This window comes from Scophthalmus maximus, chromosome 4 (genome assembly GCF_022379125.1).
Source record: "Scophthalmus maximus strain ysfricsl-2021 chromosome 4, ASM2237912v1, whole genome shotgun sequence".
NCBI lineage: Eukaryota > Metazoa > Chordata > Actinopteri > Pleuronectiformes > Scophthalmidae > Scophthalmus > Scophthalmus maximus.
In genome coordinates this window covers 22,981,860-23,004,682 of record NC_061518.1, presented here as the reverse complement: position 1 = coordinate 23,004,682, position 22,823 = coordinate 22,981,860, and the positions used below count along the sequence as shown (strand labels likewise).

The 22,823-nt window shown below is 44.3% G+C and overlaps 1 protein-coding gene across 2 annotated transcripts in view; it reads left to right on the top strand.

The window, feature by feature from the left end:
* rhpn2 (rhophilin, Rho GTPase binding protein 2) overlaps positions 1-22,823 on the top strand; it is a 29,050-nt gene that overhangs the window by 1,384 nt on the left and 4,843 nt on the right. The window contains exons 2-12 of one of the 2 annotated variants that reach the window (XM_035628653.2): positions 3,590-3,705; positions 10,369-10,497; positions 15,272-15,347; positions 15,996-16,073; positions 16,521-16,645; positions 16,930-17,096; positions 18,638-18,825; positions 19,047-19,203; positions 21,014-21,133; positions 21,291-21,485; positions 21,956-22,002. In XM_035628653.2, the coding sequence (XP_035484546.1) occupies positions 3,590-3,705; positions 10,369-10,497; positions 15,272-15,347; positions 15,996-16,073; positions 16,521-16,645; positions 16,930-17,096; positions 18,638-18,825; positions 19,047-19,203; positions 21,014-21,133; positions 21,291-21,485; positions 21,956-22,002 (1,398 nt within the window). Of the gene's footprint in view, positions 1-3,589; positions 3,706-10,368; positions 10,498-15,271; positions 15,348-15,995; positions 16,074-16,520; positions 16,646-16,929; positions 17,097-18,637; positions 18,826-19,046; positions 19,204-21,013; positions 21,134-21,290; positions 21,486-21,955; positions 22,033-22,823 lie in introns of both variants that reach the window. The other variant, XM_035628652.2, reaches the window with a different exon arrangement.

Below are 22,823 nucleotides of genomic sequence, written 5' to 3'. Positions count from 1 at the left end.
CGACCTTTGACCTTCCTATTGATTGGCTGTATCTCAGATTAGCTCAGTGAAGAGATGCTTTAGATAACAGCGTCGCATAACTGGACCGCAATGCAAATGTAAGTAGCAGGTAATTCAAATTGTTTCTCAGATAAGGGGAGTTTTCCTTCCTTTCTGTGTGTGCATGGGTTGACAGTGAGGCCTTTTCGTCATGTAAATTAGCCGCTGAGTTGTTATTTATACGGCGACAATCATCAGACTAATCATCAGTCATCGCACCGTCAGAGAAAGCCCTCGAACCAGTTTTTATGTGTCACGTATACCTGCGACGGTAACGTTTTCCAGGAGCCGAGCGTTGGTCTTGTTCGAGGCTCTGAGAAAGTCTCCTGGCGGTGGCCGAGTGATTATCTAATGTGTTTTCACCGAGTCTGCCATGCAGTGGTCCATCCAGTCTCATTCCTCCACATTCGTAACGGTGTCCTCCACTGGAGTGTTTCTACAGACAAGCTTGTTTAGATGGGCATGTGAACAGGGCCTTTGTGTCTTTCAATCCCCCCGAATCCCCCTCTGAACGTTGTCTGGATTTAGGCTCTGTGCTGCACTTCCTGTGTCTATAAAAAGGTCAGTTGGATACAGGGCATGGGACCGCCGCAGGACATGATGGGAGACTGAAGAGCCCAATGCTGAAATCTTTTAATTTTTAATACATCTTTCCCGCTACACTTCTTTTTCCCCTCTGTGTTTCTCAGTTAAGGAGTCTTCACTTTCATCGCAGCAGCCCTTCTGGGTAAAAAAAAAGGCTCGCACATTTGCTGAAACCACAGAGCATTGAGTTCTACTTTCTCATTGTGTCATGGTAAAGAGATTTGCAATTTGGAAACTTTTTGGTCAAATTTGAGCGAAGTAGAGCCAACACGGTCTTTGCTGCCATCCTTCTGCCCCACTTTCTCTTGGGTGAAAATGAGTTTAATGAGTTACAAGGCCTCACTGGGTTCGACCGATACCCGAGGGAGCTGTTGTGGTTCAGGGCTTCCTTCCCAGCCATCCACTGTTTCACCTCCAGCTGGCCGAGGGCCGACCGGTCGGCTTCAGGATGGAAACATGGCACAGCGAAAAAGCCGAATATGCATGTTTCTTCCCCCTCATCCTCCGCGGCCAGCGAGCGCATTGACGTAGCATCTGGCCCCGAGGCCGTTCTTCAACCAGACCACAGACACAAATTGACAACATGTGTCCTGGTTCTCAAACCAGACAAGCTCCTTCCACTTGGAGACACTGAGATTCCCTCACACGAGTTTGAATTTGGAAAAGGCAAACAATCAAATATTCTTCTCACGAATATTCCTCTTATTCTTATGTCCCATATTAATTCACTGGAAATACATTTAGTCTCACTTTGGATTGAATAGAGCGCACCGCCTCGCGACCAATCTACCAAAGGGTCCCCACTGTAATTGGAGTGGATTGTGTGAAAAATTAGGGAGCAAACATGTGATATCAGGTCGCCATTTACATCGCCATGAAGAGGTGTGAATGTACAGATACAAGGAGCAACTGTGAGTCCGTTGTGCCGCCATAACTGGGTCGTGGCTCATCCTGGCTGGCTTCCAGTCTTAATCACCGCATGTATCAACCAACTATCCCGCAAACTGCTGCTCTGCTCCCCATGTGCTTTATGAAGCCTCAGTTATACAACAACAAATTCATTTCACAGTTTGATGGATATGATAAATGGACTGGACAGTGTTTGTGTTTTGCTCTAATGAAGTGTCATGTACGCTATGTAGTGAAAGGGTGCACTGTTTGAGCGTACCAGCGGGAAGGAGGGGTTCAATTCCCTTAGTGGTTCAGTGGGCTAGGCAAGGCATCGGCAGGGCAAGTGGCCAGGTTTTTAGAAGGTCAGTTCCCTAGAACAGGATTTCCAGTGGTCTGTGCAGCATGGTGATTAGAACCACTCAACTTTCCAGTGATTCTTTTCGTATACAAAATAAATAAATAAATAGATCCATCATTTTTGGAACTTAAGCTTCCGTGAAGTGAAGGTGTGACGTCAGAACATCAGGTCTGTGCGCCGTAGCTACATCTTGATGAAAAAAGACAAGATGTAATAGTCTGTGGTTAATTAGCGACACTGCACATGATCAGGATCATCACTTTGGAATGTCAGTGCTGGGCTGAAGTTTCATGGCGTCCTAAGTATTAAAAGTGTAATCCTCACTGCTATGGCTACCATCGAGCACTAGCCACTCCCTTGTTCTGTAACACACACGTACGCCTCATTTTTGACATAACGATTGGCATGACGACATGCCTCAATGAGTCCGCGCCCTCTCCTGTTGTGTGCACGTGTCCTCACCCCGCCGTCATTCCAAGAATAGCTCCCGGCCGCTACGTCCAGCCCCGCCATGACCCCGCCCCCCGGCTGCCATCGCACCGCTCTGTTTTGTAATCCACGAGGCTTTGGTTTGTATAAATGGTTAAACATTACTCTCTCGGGTGACCTGAGTGTTTGTACAGGAACACCCAGGTGATGATTTGGCTGTAATAGCGGTTTTTAATACTGTAACTGAAAATGTCCAGCTAAATGTCGCAACCATTTGAACTCTTGCGTTGAAAAAAAAATCCATCAACAAATTAACATTTAACAACACTGATATGTTTTCTCTTTGGTTCATCTGTGGCCTCTCGATGATATAAATCATAAATGTGTTGTTTGTGTGCTGTGACCTCTGACCATTTACCTTGAAAACAGAAACTGAAGCTCACATCAGATTCCGTCAGATAAATTCCGACAATCGACAATCAAAATGTTTTCCATGCTGAGGAGGACAGTGAACTAACTGGTTTTAATGAGCTGGTATCTGTGCACCAGAGTACAGTACAGTACAGACCACACCTGTGCTGTGCTGTTAGTCAGTCAGTATGAACAAGGACACAGTACAACCACATACAGAACATTAACATGTACACACACACACACACACACACACACACACACACACACACACACACACACACACACACACACACACACACACACACGCGCAGAGTGAGCGCATGTGTGTTCCAGCTTAGCAGCACAGAACAAGGTGCAGCTCATCCCACACCCAACTTAGATTAGTTTTTCCTGATAAATCAGAGAGTAAAGATGAAGTTAAAATTCACAAGCCATCACAGGAAGGTTTAGAGCAAACGCTGTGTGACCGTAGCATATTGGTCAAATAGTAATATCTTGCCTGCTCTGATATAGGGAATTGACATATCTGGGTGAAAGTTTAAGAACCAGGTGAGAGGTGACATTTTCTGTAGCTGTGACTGACTTATAATATGTTCAGATCTAAACTAACAAATTGTGGATTCTCCTGAATAATAAAAAAAAAGACTCTTGTTCAGTAGATCGTAGTCTCACCTGCTGCCAGTCATTCACAGCATGACTTGATTGAAATGTAAAAAGGAAGGAGGAGGAAAAGTTGGAGGATATCCTGCTTCATTTTTATTTTCGCAGTACAGTTTTCCTAGATGCCCTTTGTGTTTTGTATCTCTCTCTCTCACTACATTGTATGATGTTGCTACTCTCTGCTGACATGAATGTTCCTGTGTCTCGTCTCAGGGATGTAACCCGTTCGCCCAGACCGGACGAAGCAAACTGCAGAACAAGCGAGCCAGTCTGAACCAGCAGATCATCAAAGAGATGAGGATGCGGGCTGGAGCTGAGAACCTGCTGAAGTAAGAAACCCAACTGATGAGCGATAAAACACATTCAAAGTACATTCTGCGTGTTTGTGTGTCTGCTTGGGGTTTTTTTGTTTTTTGTTGGAAGAGGGCAGAGTGTAGGATTGGTTCACCTCAAACAGAAATACAGATATGCACTTGCAGTGGTTACATAAGGAGAAAACAGTCGCCCTCAGTCTTTCGCTGCTCACGTTTTTCATTCACGTGTCATTCATTTGTCTTTGCTGCCTGTCAGGTAGGTCACCGGTCTGTTGATGTTGGGACGAGTCGGTCTTCACCTCTGTCAACGTTGTGTTTATGAGCTGCCACGAATTCTTGTCGCGACTTTAAAACAGCCAAAAGGGGGCAGATGATAATAAATGATAACAGCCTTAAAGAGGAGGATTCTGAGAAAAACTAAAATACATTTTGCTGAGCTTTTGTATTGAAGTTATTAGTTAGAAACCTGTGATGCTTCCCATCGGGACTCATCATAATATTTGTGTGCTTGACCGTTTTTGACATCCTGATGACCAGCACTTGGTTCATTGAAATATCATAAACCCAAGTAATAAACACATTAAGTATTCTCACAGTCACTCCTTACAGATACAGAATACTATGGCATTCAAATGGTGAAGCTCAGAAATACAGTTTGGACTGTCACAACCTTTGGATCACTGCATCAACTCTTGCCCTTTGTTTGTTCACTTCTTGTGTCCCTTCTAAAGATATATAAATCAGGTATATATATATATATATATAAATATATATTTACTCTGCTATACAGTGACCTGCAAAACCAAATATAGGTGTGTGTGTTTTTTTATGTGAAACACAAACAAACTTAAGAAGTTAAAGCCAGGCGGCAGCTGCTCCGTCAGTCAGAAAGTGATGCATTGGTGTTTGCACAGGATCAACCTGTCGTCGCACTTGACCAACAATGCGGTGTGTACATACATGGTGTTGCTTAACTCTTTTCCCTTTTACTTCACGACTGCCCTGTGATCGTGCCACCTCATTATCACCTCATTTAGACACGCTGTAGTGCGGCGCCCGCTCTAAGCATGCCTGTTTGGAATGGGCAAACGTGGCAGTTACTGAGCGGCGGCGAGTAACGGTCGACACGGGGCATATTGGACTCTGGGCCCTGAGGCTGTACAAAGAGATGTTCTCCCTAATTATTCAAAAACCCTGAACTGAAGAATCAGTTGTCGTCCCTGTTGTCTCGAATGGGCCGTTGCAATGATCGGGCATTTGTAATGAACGGCCCTCTGTCGTGATCTATGACATCACTTATGTTGATGCTGCTGCTATAGGGCTGCTGCTATAGAGCTACTTTATTCATAAATGATGTATATTTTTATATATATATTCTTCATATTCAAATTCTTTTGTCTATCAGTCTTTTGATAGAATCAGTGGGTGACTGTTTTTTTATTTCTCCAATCACCTTTTTTCCCATAAAACTACTTGGAACTAATTAAACAATTACTAATCGATTAACTGTTGCGGCAGATAGGCGCTTTTGCTTTTCGTTTTCTCGCCAAATGCTGCGATGTCTTGTCGCCCAGCTCTCCTCTTGTCACATGATAATGTTAATAATGATAATTTGTATTTTACAATTTGACTGCCGCTGATGTGGAGAGGTCTTTTGAATCTGCAGTCGAGACAGTATTAAATGAATTGGAGGGTACATAACCAACGACTGCGGCACGCTGTACTCTGTTTACATTTCTCTCTCTCTGTCTCTCTGTGCTGTGTCAAACGTTTTGTTGCTCTTGCCACTCTGCGACCCTTGATAACCTTGCCCTTTTACAAAAATGAACTGAGACCCTTCACAAATGTGCATTCGTCTGCTGATGCCTGAGTCATCAAGAAGACATCAAGAAACTGAAGATCGTTATGTTGTTAGTTTCCTAAGGATCTAAATGTGTCACCACCAGAACCTGCTACATTGGAAAAAAGAGAAGAAAAAAACAAGTCTGTCAGCTGCCAGCTGTCTGGTGAGAAAGAAATAGCAAGCAGAAAACATTTAGAGTCATAACGTCATCTTTTTATGGCTTTTTTATTGTAGTTGTAGGTGTCATTGTCTACAGGAAATGTACAGGAAGACGTGTGGGGAAACTACAACCTCAGAAATTTCCTGAGTTAAATCAGCTCTCTCTCGGAGATGGAAAATTTATAAGCTTCATAAAAGTAGTTTTTACTGTAGGCTTACTGTGTTGCATGGCACCTGATAATAATACTACTGCTTAACAGAAGCTGTGGCCTTTGGCAGCGGCGGTGCATTTCGTGCCTGTCAGGCTGGTGTTAAGTTCACTTAACTGTCAAAATAAGTCTCTTTTGGTGTGTATTGTCACCGAGGTGGTCGCTTCCTGTCTAGAAAAACAAAGGGGTCAATGGTGAACCTTTCCCCTTGACCTCTTGGCCTCTTACCTCTTCTCTTACAGGCAGCCGCCTCAACTTCTCCCACTGGGACTCCTGGATCATCTCTATTGGTGTTTGTGTTAAGATTAGTCTGGTGGTGTGTGCGTGTATAGATGTTAGTGTATATATGTGTGTCTGTTAGGCCTGAGTGTGTCAGCCTAAGAAGCCTCCACATTCCTTTAGTACTTCAGATAGTCTGCCCAGCCAAGGCCAAGGGCAAATGGACTCTGTGTGCGCGCATTCATGTGGGTGTGTTTTTGTGTTTGCATGTATATGTGTGTGTGTGTGTGTGCCAGCACAGCTGCAGCCCAGACAACAGCCTGTGTGCACCTTTGAGTTTCAGGTATGCCCTCAGCTTTATTTTAAGGCCTTAAATCATATGAAGTTTGACTGTAGTTCTACCTGTGATCTCCCAGCAAGTGTAAGTGTGTGTGTGTGTGTGTGTGTGTGTGTGTGTGTGTGTGTGTGTGTGTGTGTGTGTGTGTGTGTGTGTGTGTGTGTGTGTGTGTGTGTGTGTGTGTGTGTGTGTGTGTGTGTGTGTGTGTGTGTGTGTGTGTGTGTGTGTGTGTGTGTGTGTGTGTGTGTGTGCGCGCGCGCGCGCGCGCGCGCGCGCGTGCGTGCGTGCGTGTGTCTGTTGGCCTGGACACAGCAGGGTTGTCATGGATACCCTGCATACTTCAACATCCACCAGGATCGTCCCGTCCCCAGAGGTCCAGACTGCTCTGTGAGGGTTCTGACGTGGTTTTGAGCTTAAGGCCACTATCGGCGGGGTCAAGCATTTAATTGTGATGGTTAAAGTTAATGTAAGGGGGCTATGGAATAATGCAAAGGAATGGGTATGTGTCTGTGTTTCTTCTCTTGTTCTGCATTCCTCTCTCGATGAGCAACAGGTGGAGTCAGTCTGGTCTAACCAGTTCTCTTCTCTTCTCAGTGAGTTTGCTAAAGAGAAAACACAGGGTTGTATTGATACCATTGAATTATAAACTCACCTCATCAGGGTGATTCTTCATTTATTTCGGAGTTCTTGTCAGTATTCTTTGGAAAATGTTTTTCAGCGTCAATGTCATCTCTGAGTCTCTGAGGAAATGTACAGCATTGGTATTCATCTAGGTTTTCTTAAAGTGAGAGAAAAAGTCTCCCAACCCGACTCAGTTGGGAAGCGCTGGCACTCGTGAGACGTATTCATTGCATCAAAGTTATGTTACCAAGGAAAAATGTTTCCGCATATCGCCGACGTTTCTTAAAATCCCCATTTAACAACGAGCATTGCCATCATCTTTCCTCGTGAAATAAGGACGCGCATTTAAGAGGAAGAGAGTGTAGTCCAGGTTCAATTTACAGATGCTGCTTGAATGCTGATGAAAGAGAAACCTCACTTGCAGAGAAACCTCACTTATCTCAGACAGCAGTTAGAAATAAGGTGTTTTAATGTAACATTAACCAAAGTTGAAACCAGGTGATTCTATCTGCTTGCTTGGTTCTTTATCTATCTAGATTGGCCGCCCAAGTTAAGCTTCACTATGGAAAGTTCCTCTCCATCCTTCTTGTTTTACATTTGGGTTTCACCTCATTGTCTGTGCAACTCTGGCATCTAATTAATCAATTGATGAGCTCGAAGGCATATTATTCCAATTTTTGGGACCAATTTTGAACTGGTTCGGCACAAACAAGCCATGTGTAGTGCTTCAAATGAGCACTCCAGTTACAGGATTTGTGACAAACTAAAAAAAGATCAATGGCGATATCACAAATCTTTGAAAACGTACAAACGTATTTTCAGGAAAAAGAATGGATAATTCTCAAGTGAAGCCACACTTTTTTTGTTTACAGTCTGATATCCATGCACCGTAGGATGTTATTAAATATTAGCTCTTTGGATATTGATAATAACCCCTGGGCTAGCAGACTTAATGTACAACATAACCCTTTTTACCCCACTGGCCCACTTGGCCAATGGTTAAGAGTTATACTCTCTATATTTTCACTGAGCTGCCAGCCACGCCAGCCACAAAATGAAAATAACCGTTTTTTTTGGGGGTTTGTCCCATAATTGAATACATTTGAGCTCATTTTTGGACCATTATCATTATGACATTTATGCAAACATGTAAGGCTGGGTCCTGATGTAATCTTTCACATTGTTTGTGAGTGATCGCTCCGTGTGCCGAAATAAACAACACTGGTAAAACTAAAAATACAATTTTTGTTCGGTTGGATATCAGTAGATGACCAACTGTTCCACGAGGAGTTCCTATAGCAAGTCCATTTCTCTCTCACTCTCTCTCCTCTCACTTTATTTTTTCTGACATCTACCATGTTTCAGTCTTTTTGAGCTCATCATCTTGGTTGTTTGACAGATTATCTCCCGGCTTCATGTAACGCCAGCCTTCAAAAGGCTCCTACGGGTTAAGCTATGACTAACCAAACACTTTTACGTCTGATCAACTCTGAAACACTCACCATAGACAGACTCAAAAACACTCTTTTACACTCTTTGTAGCCTAGCAACGTTAAGGCTTCAAACAACCCCTAATGCAACACTCTGTAAAAGACTTGTAGTTATGGTGTGTTCCCTTTGAACTTTAAACAGGAACGCCCCCGAAGCAGGATTCCTGACTGGCTGGTTCGTACGAGCTGGTGACAGGTCAATCAACTTGACCTGCATAATCTTTTACTGTTCCCTGGTCCACAGTGTTGACTTGTTGAATGTTGTATGGAAAGAAAGACTTACAGCCTGCTGCTGTGGTCACTCTTACCATGAAACAATACAGTATTTTTGGCATGTTCCACTACAGTACGCTAAAAAAAACAAACTCCCAGTCAAATTATATAATGGCTATGATGACTTACACCAAGTTTATTCTATCTCTTGTCCTTCAACCTCAAGCTGAAGGCTGCCGGTGCTTCTTTACCTCTCACCTTCCTTGTTCAAAAACAACATCCTCTGTAATTACAGGGTAGAGGGAGAGGTCTGGTGACAGAGAGACGGGCTCTGATTGACAGTTGTGAAACGTCTGCAGGCTGACAGGTTTTTGGGCGGGGACGTGTTCGTGTGGGTCCCATTAGTTCTGACTGACAGATAATGTATTAGGTTTCACTGTAAAACACAGATAAGGATGTAGTGAGACCACTGAGGGCGTGTGTGTGTGCGTGTGTGCGCGTGTGTGTGCGTGTGTGTGCGCGTGTGCGCGTGTGTGCGTGTGCGTGTGTGTGTGTGTGCGTGTGTGCGTGTGTGCGTGTGTGTGTGTGTGTGTGTGTGTGTGTGTGTGTGTGTGTGTGTGTGTGTGTGTGTGTGTGTGTGTGTGTGTGTGTGTGTGTGTGTGTGTGTGTGTGTGTGTGTGTGTGTGTGTGTGTGTGTGTGTGTGTGTGTGTGTGTGCGCACAGTATCTATCCAGGTTGCGTTTTTGGAAACTAATAATGTGTCATAAATTCTGGGTTACAAAGGATCCAGTCACTTGTCACACACACACACACACACACACACACACACACACACACACACACACACACACACACACACACACACACACACACACACACACACACACACACACAGGTTGACACACAAACCCACTGACGACCCGCCAGGAGTGTCATTACAGCCTAATCTCTGCTGTGCAGTGAATCCTAATCTCGTATCTGGTTTTCCTTATAGATACTGTAGACACACACACACACACACACACACACACACACACACACACTTAGTGTGATACGCTTCCTCTATTTAACACAAATGTTTATGCTACATGTTCTGTTTTCAGAAATCTGCTGTGAAATACTATAAGGAGGAAATTAATTGTTGAAGAAACGAACCTCGTGATTTTGATTCTTGATTAATTTTTCAATTGTTACTAATCTGTTCCTCAGCCTGGGGAGCCAGTTTCAAGCACATGCCGTGCTAATGTGTCTTTGAACAACACCTACATCCGGCCGGGTCGTGGTTGTGTGTGTGTGACTTCTGACCTCCCCTTGTAGTGGCACATCCATTCTGTCTGAATTTGAGCGTTATTACAGCTGTGGAACGTAGTCGTGTGCTGGAGAAGAAATGAAGTGCACAGCAGGACGCAGTGACGCAGGTCTGCGGTCCATAATACCAGGGGAGGCGCGCTTGTTTTAATAATCAGACGCAGGGAAAGCTTGGTTCGGTTGATAATAACAAGGCTGAAATTTCTTTAAGTCTAACATTTTATGAATTTTTTTTGTCTCTCTCTCTCTCTCTCTCCCACCGATCTCTCCTGTGTGCAGGGCCACGTCTAACAACAAGGTTAAAGAGATGGTTGTGTTGGAGTTGAGTTATGTTAACGCCAACCTGCAGCTGCTGATGGGACAGCTGGAAGGACTGAACAGCTCAGTGGAGGTCTACCAGAACACCCAGTAAGTACAAACACGGTGGTTTCTTCTTTTTCTACCACTGACTACTGCTTACAAAAAGAAAATACAAAAAAAATACAAAAAGTGAGGAATGAATGAATTTGTAGCAGTGAATATATTGAAATTGATTTCACCAATAATAATAAAAAAAGACCTGGTGCCTCTTTCCCAAATTCTCCCAATCTCTGCACAATTTTAAACCTTCTTTCTAAAACCAAAACCTGCCGTGAGTGAGGACTGGTCAAAGTGATCTCAGTATGTAAATAAGTCCTCAGTCTGGAGACTCAATCTTCAAACTGCTATTAAAACTAAAAGATGAACAGACACGTCGTGTGGATTGGCAGCCAGCGAGAGACTGGCGGCCGTGGGAGTCCGCTCGACGACAGAGGAGCTGAGAAAAGAGGGAGACGAACGGAAACACATGCATGTTAAGCGCAAGAGTTTGTTGTTGTTAAACCGGACCGGCTGGGGTTTTTTTCAAAGATAAACACCTGGTTCAATGCAATCTCTCTGTCAGCCTGATGATCGGGTGTGTTTACAGTAGGTGTGTGGATGACAGGGAGGATTCTCTCTGGTGCTCTCTCAGAGCCAAGTTTATTGGGTGTGGTTGACACTGCAGTATTTGTGTCATTCATTGTCTCAGTCACGTGTCAAGTAAGACACAAAGGACTCGCTGACTGCGATATGGAAATGAAGACATGTCTAAAAGGGGTAATTGAAGTTACTGGAGTACTGGCGCCTACCTTCGCTGTAGATATCTTCCAACACGTTTCCTCATGATAACACACATCACCCACTGACTAAAGAACCACATACATCCTTTGTAATGGAAAGCACTTGGTTAACTAAAACTACATGGGCCTGGTCTCAATTTTAGACATTATAAATTATGATTTGAACGCAATAAAAGATTTCCATTAAGAACATTCTGCCACTCAAAGCACTTTACAGGACAAGTCACATTCTCACCCATTCACGCACACATTCATTCAGTGCTGCTGTTTACTGCACTTTTTCTGTCACATTCATACACATTCATACACTGCCGGAAGGGCCGTCAGAGGGAATTCAGGGTTAAGTGTCTTGCCCCAGGACACAACGTCATGCGGACCGGGGGGAAGCCGGGATCGAACTGCCAAACCTTCGGGTTAGTGGTCGACCGGCTCTACCTCCTGAATGAAATGAACTGAAATGAAGGCTCTTCGATGGAAGCATGTCGGCCTCCAGGTGGCTCTACTTATCAAGAACACTTGAGAGCTCAGTAAACCATCTGCCCGGACACACACACACACACACACACACACACACACACACACACACACACACACACACACACACACACACACACTCACACTCACACTCACACACTATACATATGCTAAACAACCCGCTCCACACATCCACTCAGGCACACACAAGGCGATCCCAATATATATATATATATACCTCACACAATCATGTGCAGTACACACACTAATACACAAATACATATATTCACTGGCATGTATGCACAAACCCCAACACAAACACACTTCTGCGGATGATGTCATGTTACCCACGACAACAAATAACAACAGAGCACTAAAATGAGATGGGGGGGACTTGTGCGCTGGTAACTATGGCGATGGTTCTGAATGTCATTGACAGAGATTTAAATGATTCACAAATTGTCACGCTGCTGCGGTTTCATGTGAAAACAGGAGAAGGTATCTTGTCATGAGCTACCGAAGTACATCAGGTTTTCTTTTGGACTCTGATGTTGATCTGCAGATCACCTTATAAAACCCCAAAAAACAAGACAAGTTGAGTTTCAGTGCTGTGAGGACCAGGAGAAGTTGACCTGGTAAATCAGGTTTCCTGTCTGCAGGGTTGCAGGCAAGAATATGACATTTAACCCTCAGGGATGTGATGAAGCAAAGATTTTCTTGTGGATTTCCATTTTGTGTTTCTGTGTTCCCCACAGAAAAATCTTCTTTCTGGACATTGCATATTCACCATTGAGAAAATGACATTTACTTCACTGATAACAGGATAGCAACATTATCAGCTGCTTCTCAGTGTCAGTCTCTCTCTCTGTCACACGGGACCAAGCAGACTCAAGTGTGGGAACGCTCAGCCTCTCATTAGCCTTGTTGTCAGGCTCTCTAGTCAAGCACCTGCGCCACTGCTTCATGCGCACACAGTGGACCGGCTGAGAAACTGCCAGCACCTGTCCACCATTGTGTCTGGGAAAAGGAAAAAAATTAAACCCGTGCACAGTCCCAAGGGGTTCATGTCATCATGCTCACACTACCAGTAATACAAAAGGCCATAGATGCAGGTGGACAGATAGCATGTACGTGGGAATATCAGATATGTTGAGAAAGTCCTCCCCGTGTCATTTCCAAAGCGGGTGTCTCACTGGGATGACGCTGCGCAGTCACAATGGAGAGTTGGCCTCCTCCTCTCAGCCTGAAACACAACCTCAGTCTTCTTCACGGAGACAAAAAACCTCCCCTCGCCTTTTTCTGGGCTTTTCCCACCGGGTTACCATCCTCTGAATAGTGTCCCTCAGACCAGATTTAGCTGGTATGGGTATGAGGTAATGCATCACAGAAAGCACATACTGTAACTGTTTACTGGTGTAGTACACGTGCAGTACATGGAGTGAGTCACCTCCTTGAACCACCAAATGAAAAAAAACAAACAGCGGCTGATCTCGCTGTGTTCTTCCCAATCTTCCCAAAAGGACATGTTGACCATTATGCTGTGAAATACTGTGTCACTCACTTAACCAAACTCTTAATTTGTTCAGTTATTCGCGATGTAGTAAATGTTTGTTCGGGCTCCATGTTGTACTGTTCCTGGACCTGGACAACAAACTGAACATTCTTCTGAATCAGCATTGCTGAAGTGATGTCAAGTGAAAACAGTCAGATAAAGATGCCAGCGCCCCTACAGGAGAAAAGCTTCTTCATGTTTACCACTAGAATGGCTCTCAGCAGGGAGCATACCTCCACCAAGGCCCAACCGTCCGCTTACATTCACTCATAGATATCAGACTTTTTTCCACAGAGATCCATGAATGACTCCCTGGTAAATTAGTGTAAAAAAACCCTCCAATTTCACAATGTTAAAGAAAGTGATAAAAAACATTCCTGGATCAGCCGGCCCTTTTTTTCTGGATCCATGCCAAAGCGTTATAGGCTCTTTCTTGGACCACGTCCCGTCCCTCCACCAAGTTTCATGGAAATCCAATCAGTATGTTTTTTTTTTTGTAATCCTGGTCACAAACCAATTAACAAACAAACTAACAGCAAACGAGGACGGGGATGAAAAGCCGACCTCCTTGGTGGAGGTTTTAAATTGTCAGGTTGTGACTTCAGATATTTCTGACCGCCAGGGTCATAGTCTGCTTCGTGTCTGTGCACACTGGCACTTCCAACGTTGGTGGATCGGGGAGTGGACTTCTGAGGAGCTCTCAGCATTTCAGATTCCTTGCAGAACAGATAGCCCCCCCCCCGCTCCTCGCGGCCCCCATGCCCCTCCCTCTGTCAGAGCGGAGGAGAGACCGGCGATCACATCTACAGGCACTAATGGATTACAGTGCAGCCCCTGTCAGTGTTACTGATGAATGAGCTTTTCTGTGATTCACAGAGCCAGTGTGCCAGAGGAATGCGGCCTTATCACCAAGTGATGAATGAGCGTGAGCAGTATGAATAGTCCGTGCTTCATCTCTGATCTCTTGGAAGGATAGAGTCGTGGTTAAAGTAGACTGTGAAAAAGATCCTCTCTGAATACTTGCTAAAAAGTACCTGTTGTTGTTTTAACTTGGATGCCAAACGAATCCAGAATCACCCCTGGCATGTTTCTTTTTTTAAAAGGGCAATGTACGTAGTGACACCTAATTATTCTTCTCTCAGTGGGGGAAAGTTTTGTTTTTTTCCCAGACTCCGTCTGATCAGCAGCAGGTACCTGCCACTTCATATTTCCTTCGCTCTGATAACAAGCTGAACCTGCTTTCCGTCTGTCGGCAGCCAGGACCTCCGGGTAACTGCAGCGCGACAAATTTAGTCACGGCGACTGAGATCAAAACAGAAGGTTAACCTGGTGTTGTGTGGCAACGTCTGTTCACTGTTTGATGAGTTCAAATAACAAGAAGGTTAAAAACCTGTTTTCAGTGGCAAGAGGAAAGAGGACTTGTAAAGCTGCGTAGCTTTACCGTACGAGGAGACATGGGGGGGCGCCTCATTTGCCTTTAAACCCCTGACTCCTGCAGCGCGTGCTGCACTTTGCTGTAACTCCACCATCTGCCTAATCCAGACTTAACTTCCATGAAACGACGGTAAAGATCGAAGGAAAATGTAAACTTTCTCAAGCCACCAAGCCGTCGCTGGTGTGACCAGGCTGGTCCCAGTAATGTACACATTATTATTATTATTATTATTATTATTATTATTATTATGAACTGATCTGACTGGTATCCGTAAGAAAACTTGGGCTATGGTCAAAGGGAGTTTCTTCTTTCTTTGATATCTTGTGCCACACACCTTTTGCTTCTCCGTTGACTTTGTAATGTGTCTGTGGACTAATGGTGGATATTTACAGATTGAGCTTCATGAATTAGATAAGCACTGACTGCATTGAGCTTTTGCATGTGAGGCCCTGCTGTATCATGTGTTTTAATGTGTTATCATCCCCATTGTTTCTGTGAGCAAACTTGAGGTAAGATAATAGAAGATAATAATGGCAATAAAATGGCCGCTCATGACATTTTGTCTTCCTTTCTTGTGTTCAGGGAAACTGCCAACATCCCCCTCATCGCTCTGGGTCTGAAGGAGACCAAAGAAATCGACTTCTCCACCCCCTTCAAGGTACAGAAGAAGAGGGTTCAGCTTCACTGTTCCCTCCTCACAACAGCAACATGTGTAAAAGTATCTGCATGAGACGTTTTTTTCATATGATGCCATGCGGGCATTATGACTTAAATATTTACCCCAAAGGAAATGTGACATAGCTTCAATACAGAATAATAAGATGTTGTTAAACTGCATTCTTTCATATTTAGAAGGTACATACGGTTCCATGTAAAGCTCCAACTGACATTTCACTGTTCTGCAAAGCAGCCATAGGTGGATGGTGCTCACCTGCTTGTCAGTTTAACAAAACAAAAATTTGAATGCAACGCATATGTCCCACATTCCTTGGCAGCGCTGCATTGGGATGAGGATTTAGATAAGATAGATTGATAATTACAGTCTCCCTTTCATCGTGGATTAGTGTCACTTTGACAGCAGTCTTAGTTATGTGCACTATTTATTAAGAAACAATGCATCATGTGCTTTTAAAAAGATGTGTCCTATTAGTCAAATTAGATCAGTGGTTATGGAGAACTGTTGTTTCCCTAATGGCACATGAACAGTGTAAAGCCCTGCAGCCTGTACTGGTTTGTTGGCAGGTTCACTGTGTTCACCGTCTCCTGCCTCTGGCTGACATGATGACTTTGTTTTTTTTGTTGACAGGACTTCATCTTGGAGCACTACAGTGAAGACGGCAACAGTTTCGAAGACGAGATCGCTGACTTAGTAGACCTGCGACAGGTAGAGTTCACTCACAGTCGATCGTGTGCTTATGAGCTCTCTGTGTCTTTTTTAAAGGGGTTTAATATGCGCAGCATTCATGGGAGTTTATATCACACAATGTGCCATCAAATACTTTGTTATAAGGTTTCTCTGCTCACAAAAAGTTGATTGTGATTCTGTTGTTTGCAGAAAAGGCTGAAAAACAGCAAAGCACCTTTTACCAAAGCAATGTCCAGTTTTCACAGGAACTTGCACAGACCTTGCAGACAACAGATTTGCTGGATTTGCGAGACACTGTTTCTTTAAACATTTTTAAATTCAAAAATGTCATTGCTGTGTATTCTTGTTGTATAACCGCAAGGTAACATAACTGTGAGTTAAAGTTTTTTTGGGGGTGATTTGATTGGGCCGAAGTTGACTCCATTATTGAGAACTGTATCCGATCTGTTATCTTTCGTGTCCCAGGCTTGCAGAACGCCAAGTCGAAACGATGCGGGAGTGGATCTGTTTGCAAAATACTACAGCCACCTCCCTCTGATGGAGACCAGATTCTTCGCCCCAAATCGCCAGACTGGCATCTTCTTCACCTGGTACAGTAACATATTCAACTATAATGTTTATCAGAGCTAATTAAAACTATGGCAACAGTCAAAATATAGGCAAACAACATTACAAACGAAGTGTCCTGCTCTTTAATGTGGCTGCTGTAAGCCACTACACCAGGGTTTTTCAAAGCCTTGGAACTTGTATCTAGGAAGTTGTATCTATTACTATGATTATCTTCTTGGCCTTTACTTGATTAGTGGTACTTTCTGCAAGGCATTTTTATGATAGTTTTGACGAGTCAGTGACGGCCCCCTCCTCCTTCCCTCAGGTACGACTCCTTCACAGGTGTACCAGTGTGCCAACAGAACCTGTCACTGGAGAAGGCCAGCATCCTCTTCAACATGGCCGCCCTCTACTCTCAGATCGGTACCCGCAGTGACCGACAGACGATAGCTGGCCTGGAGGAGGCCATCTCTTCCTTCCAGAAAGCTGCAGGTAGGGAGAGGCATGAACGGCAAACTGGGTTAGAGGGATGATTCCTCCCCTCACCATTCTAGGTAGCTTCTTATACTTTCTTAGTAACTAGTATAGTTAATTTCAGACATCTAGACAACATTATTTTCCTTATTTTTTTCATTTTCATAACCAACCAGGATTAGCTGTGAACCCATGTGTCATTTGTTAAAAGCAGGTAATACAAACAAGAAAAAAACTGAAAAATTGTCACTGATAGAAACTGTTCGGAAGGAGCACATGCATGAAGAAAGAAAAAGAAAGACAGATAATAAACAGTAGCGTCAATATGTCATCTTAATTGTTTTGTTCTTTTTAATATTTGACGTCAGTCAGCTAACATCACCAGGTGCTGTGATTTATCCAAACTGATGGTGCTTCCCTTCCTTGCAGACATTTTCTAATGAATTAAACATTAAAAAACACACCTACAGCTCTGTGAAAGAGCCTTAGTTCGATCACCGTATTTTCAAAATAAATCTCGGCCTCCACCCTCTGACTTCTGCTCCTGCTCCATTACGGGGAGTGAACACAGCCGACGCTTCTCTGGCTTCTTGTCATGTGGCTGGGTTCCAGAACGTACCAGTCACATGAACTGCCTTCAGGAAGCTCGGCGAGGTCTTGATAGAATTATGACTTGGCTTGTACGAGGAGTATTACAGTATAATTACAGCTCTGAAAGGGCCGGGGCTTTGCTTGTACACTGCTTTGATAGCTGCGATTTAGGCTTGCACTTAGTGAAACAGGATGAGGAGGCATTGTCCCTAGAATGAAGAGGCGGTAGGTGACAGGCGGGGATGTCAGCTGTTGAAGGGCTGCCGCAGTGCCCTTTAGCCAGGGACACAAAAAAGGCTTGGAGGATAGGAGGGGCCAGCCAGATATCGCAGAGTCTCGGATGAAGACTAGTGAAGGCAGTGCTCTGTTATTAAGTTGTCTGCAAGTCTCTGCTGCCAGGTTTTCAATCGTTAAAATAAGAGGGAGGCTCTCTCAGTTGGAATGCAGATGGTCTCACTGCTCCCATTCAACATGAAAAACTAATTTAAGAAGGTTTGTGTCTTGGCAAAATTTTAAAGAAACACACTGACATTGACCTCTGCTAGCAGTGAGATTTTCTCTCTCTGTGTGTAGTAACAGCAGCAAAGCTTCAGGGAAAAAAAGGAGTAGATGATCTGACATAAGGAATCTGTTAACTTCTGTGTTGACCCCTTTTTTAAAACATCTGTATATAAAAGAGTGCCAATAATTAGGGTTAGGGAAGCTTACAATCTGTTATTTTATGAACCAGTTTCCAAATGGATAAACTTAGTTTTTTTCCGAAGATTTACCTAAAAATTCTTCGTATTATCTGTTTCTCTTGTGATGTAACTGACTCAGACATCGTGGTGGAGTTAAGAAAGAGAAAAGAGAGTCTCTGTTTTGTCACGGAACATCCCAACTGAATTAAATGAGCGTCAGTCGTCATTGTTGTTAAATGGGTTAACAGTTTTGTTTTGAGTTGTACTGAGGACTCTTTCTCCCCCCAGGTATCCTGAACCACCTGAAGGAGACATTCACCCACACCCCCAGCTACGACATGAGTCCGGCAATGCTCAGTATGTTGATCCGGATGATGCTCGCTCAGGCTCAGGAGTGTCTGTTTGAGAAGACGGCGTTGCCTGGGATTCGAAACCAGTTCTACTCCCTGATGAAAATGGCCCAGGAGGCTGCAAAAGTAAAAAAAAACAGCACTGGCCCACACACACACACACACACACACAGTCCTCACATCTTATAGGCACGTGTCCTCTCTTTAGCTGTGAAACATGCTGTAGTTAGAGCGAATGTATAGTGATGATGCTACCACAGTCAGATCCTCACTTCTACCAGCGACAATATCCAGATCAGTGCTTTTTTTTTTCCTCTCAGTGACCCTGTCTTCCTTTTTCCCGCCAGGTCTCTGAAACCTACGACCAAGTCCACCAGTCCATGATCCAGACGCCGATCAAAGACAACGTCCCGTTCTTCTGGTCCACCATGTCGCAAGTCAAAACCAACCACTACCGCTCCATGGCACATTACTTTGTAGCCTCGGCTCTGCTCGACCACCAGTGTAAGCAAACGTGTTTGTCGAGAAGTTAATCATTTGCACACAGCGCCTGTTTCTAAAAGATGACGAGGCGAGGTTGAGCAAGAGAACAGTAAAGGAGTAAGCCAACTGGAAAAAAACAAACAAGTTCAAGCTGCATTACATAAGCATGCAAGTTACTTTCTTTTGCTTATGATGAGCACTACTGTCCGAGCAGGACAAAGCATTGTAATTTGCATGTGGTGTGCACTGCACCGGCTACAGCAGTGCCCTACATGTTACATAAAGAGAGGTGTGCTCTTCAAGCACTAACTTTAACATAGCAGCCTAATTGTGTTCTAACTGCAGAGGCAAAGTCAACTCTTGTCTTTTAACAACAACAACAACAACAACAACAACAATGTGCTGCCAACGTAAATGAGGGTTAACAGGTGGACTGTCAGCATACAGTAGTTTTAGCGACTCCCTAACCACCACCCTAACTCCATCTGAACATCTGCTGTACGTTTTAAAGAACTTGTTCTCTGTCGGTTGTTAAGGTGTAAAACACTTCTGGGAGTCACAAGCTGCCTGATTTTTAAATGCCCCGGTGAACTCGATCCTTCCCTTAAGACGGATATAGTAGTAGTGCCGTACAGGCCACTGTGCCGGTCATGTCTGGCTGGTCTGAGCCACAGCCAGCCACAATGCTTTTACATAACAGCTATTTAGGGACACACACACACACACACACACACACACACACACACACACACACACACACCCACCACGGTAAAGAGAGGCTGTGTTTCCAGAAACTCTGGCCAGAGAGAGAGACAACGAGAGCTTGAAGGAAGAAAAAAAAAAAAGAGACAGTTGAAGTTACTAGTAGTGAAGTACCGCAGCCTGCAGGAGGATCATAGCTGCGTACATGATCAAATGGCAAAGAGAGCAAGTGCAGGAGCCAGCGACTGAGTAAGGGGGGAAGGGAAAGATGCAGTTAAAACTGTGGTAGCAGTTGTATTTCTTGATGGCTTGTCATTATTGTTGATGTATAGTTCACAACTTATCATTTAGTTGAATGATATGAAAACTAGATTCCTGTGTTATTTCCAGCCTCATACTGGCCCTTATAATTCAACATCCTTGTTGGAGCGCTGTTTTTTTCCCCCTTCCTATTCACAAACTACATTTATGAGAGATTAAACTGAAAATAGGAACCAGCAGATTATCTCAAGCTTTACAGTGGATGGTCATAGTTTCGGCTGCTGCTATGAATGGGACAGGACTGAATAGGGGAACAACGGAGCGGAGCAGCTCTGAGTTTGGCAGCTCATTAACAGATTCCTGCGCGAGTAAGGAGAATAGAGCAATTACCACAGGACTGTAAACGGGGGGGGCTTGGGCCAGAAAACTGGGGACAGAAAGAAGACAGCTGTTGTAAACGGGTTAACCACGAACGCGGCTTAAAAAAATGCTTCATACTGTCTCTGTGAGACGGACTAGTCGGGCTGCTTCGAGAAAGCTCTGGTGCTTCAGATTTACCGATCTAATGTGAACGAACCAGGATGTGAAAATGTTCAGATCATAGCCATTACAATCAGTGTAGTTTGATCTCTCTAGTCATCCGTGCTAACAGTGCACTTGTATACACACATTATACTGCATGAATGTATCTAATCATGCACTGTGCACTGACTTATCTGTAAACAGTTTGCTCTCAGAGTGTAGTGTTTTGTTTTGGTGATGACCCCAACCCTGCACGGGAGAAGATTCTCTTTTTTAATGAATGTCACATTCATTTCAGATATAGGTTTCTCTGTGATTAAGTCTTGTTGTTGTCTTGTGTGCCCAGTGAGTCCCAGTGATGACGAGGACCAGCAGGAGAAGACCTTGTCGCAGGTCTATGATAGCCTTCCTGAGGGACGCTCTCCCCTGGACATCCTGAAGAACAAAGAGGAGCGTGAGCGCATTGGTAAGAGCGAGCTCGCCGGCCGAGTACAGAGAAAAGCCAAAAAACACAGTGGAACACAGTAGAGTGCCAGTGCCAACAGACCTGACTCTCCCATTTCATCTCTGTCCGTCATTCTCTTGTTCTCTTCCTCCCCTCATCCATCTCCCCCCCTCCCCAGGTAAAGCGCACATTCGGCGGGCCATCCTGGGTCACGAGGAGGCGCTGAGGATTTACAGTCTGTGCCACCACTTGAACAAGCTGGAGATCCTGGAGGGCATTTTAAAAGCCAGTCTCCAGCGCTCACTCAACAAGTGCAGTGAAAGCGACAACGAGGAGGAGTTCACCGACTACACGGAGGCGCCCGACATCATCTGTGAGTCCCGAGGGCTTTTCGGGGAGGGCAGCGCCACAATCAATGACAATATCCCGTTGGGAGCCCACATGAGAGTGTCCTAGATAGGATCAGAATGATTGTCAGGTTTATTTTTGCGTCTCCGTAAGCGTCACTGGGGTGACGGGCTATTCCCTCCGTGGTTGACGCAGGAACTGACCAGTAACCTTGGTGTCACCACAACAAACATTCGGCAAGCAGGACGGATGTTATTGATTTGTGAGGTCCGTCTCTCAGGAAACGGTTCGTAAAAAAGCGCTGCTGTGTTGTGAACCGCACCTGCTGCAATCAGATGTGATAAGTGACGTTTATTTCCAGGTACAGATGATGTAATGTTTACACTGTTGACTCCCTGCCCGCCTCTCCGCAGGGCAACAGCTAAGATGTGGTCGTGACAGTAAACACTGCAGAATGACAGCTTTTGTTTTCTCCCGCCCTCTCTCTCTCCGTAGCTAAGACAGAGCACAAAGCAGAGATGGAGGTTCCCGCAACCACAAAGGTGAAGGTCACCGACTTTTTCCAGAGGCTGGTATGTGGGTTACTAATCTTCTTCCACTCACACTGCTGTCGGTTTTTTTGTACACGTTGGTTGGTTTATTCAGTAAGTGACGTGAAATTACCCTGGATTTTGTGTTGTTGTTAATTCTGAATACAACCAACCAAGGGCGAGACTCCGGGGAGCTTTGGCACATTTAGTTCTCTCTCGTTCCAAAAGCCTCCCCGGACTTTGGCCCAAAGCAACAAATGCAAAACTAACACTAACCATGGATACATGTGCTCGGATGCTGGCTTGAACTCTTATCAAGGTTATTGTGATCTTTATTTAGAGGCAGGTGGCAGGAGTTGAAGTAACAATTTAGGATGGGAAATAAATCTATCCAGAAGTCACGCTAGATTATTTGAATTCATCTGAATATATCTTCTTGAATCTCTCTGAAGGTTATTCCCCCAAGAGCACCACATGAATCCCTCATGTTCCTATCTAGATAATGGTTAAAGACCTTTTATCCCATTTAGCATTGCTCATGCTGTCAAATATGTGTATGTATGAGAGTCTTTTTATTTTTTGAGGTCATATTATTACACTGATCACATTGTAATGGTGGTGGCTGGGTGGGGACGCGGGCATCCTGTCTCTGGAACTGGAATCTTCTGTTCACATTCTCTGAAAGAGTCATTCGTTTGAAAGTAGCCATTTCTATTGTCTAGCAAAAAAAAAAAAGCCTTAAATCCGAAGACCAAGAACCTCAAAAGCAGATAACTGCTCTTCATTAGGAGTCTCAGCAGCAAGACTGTCTTTCTCTGTAATCCCTCGGGATC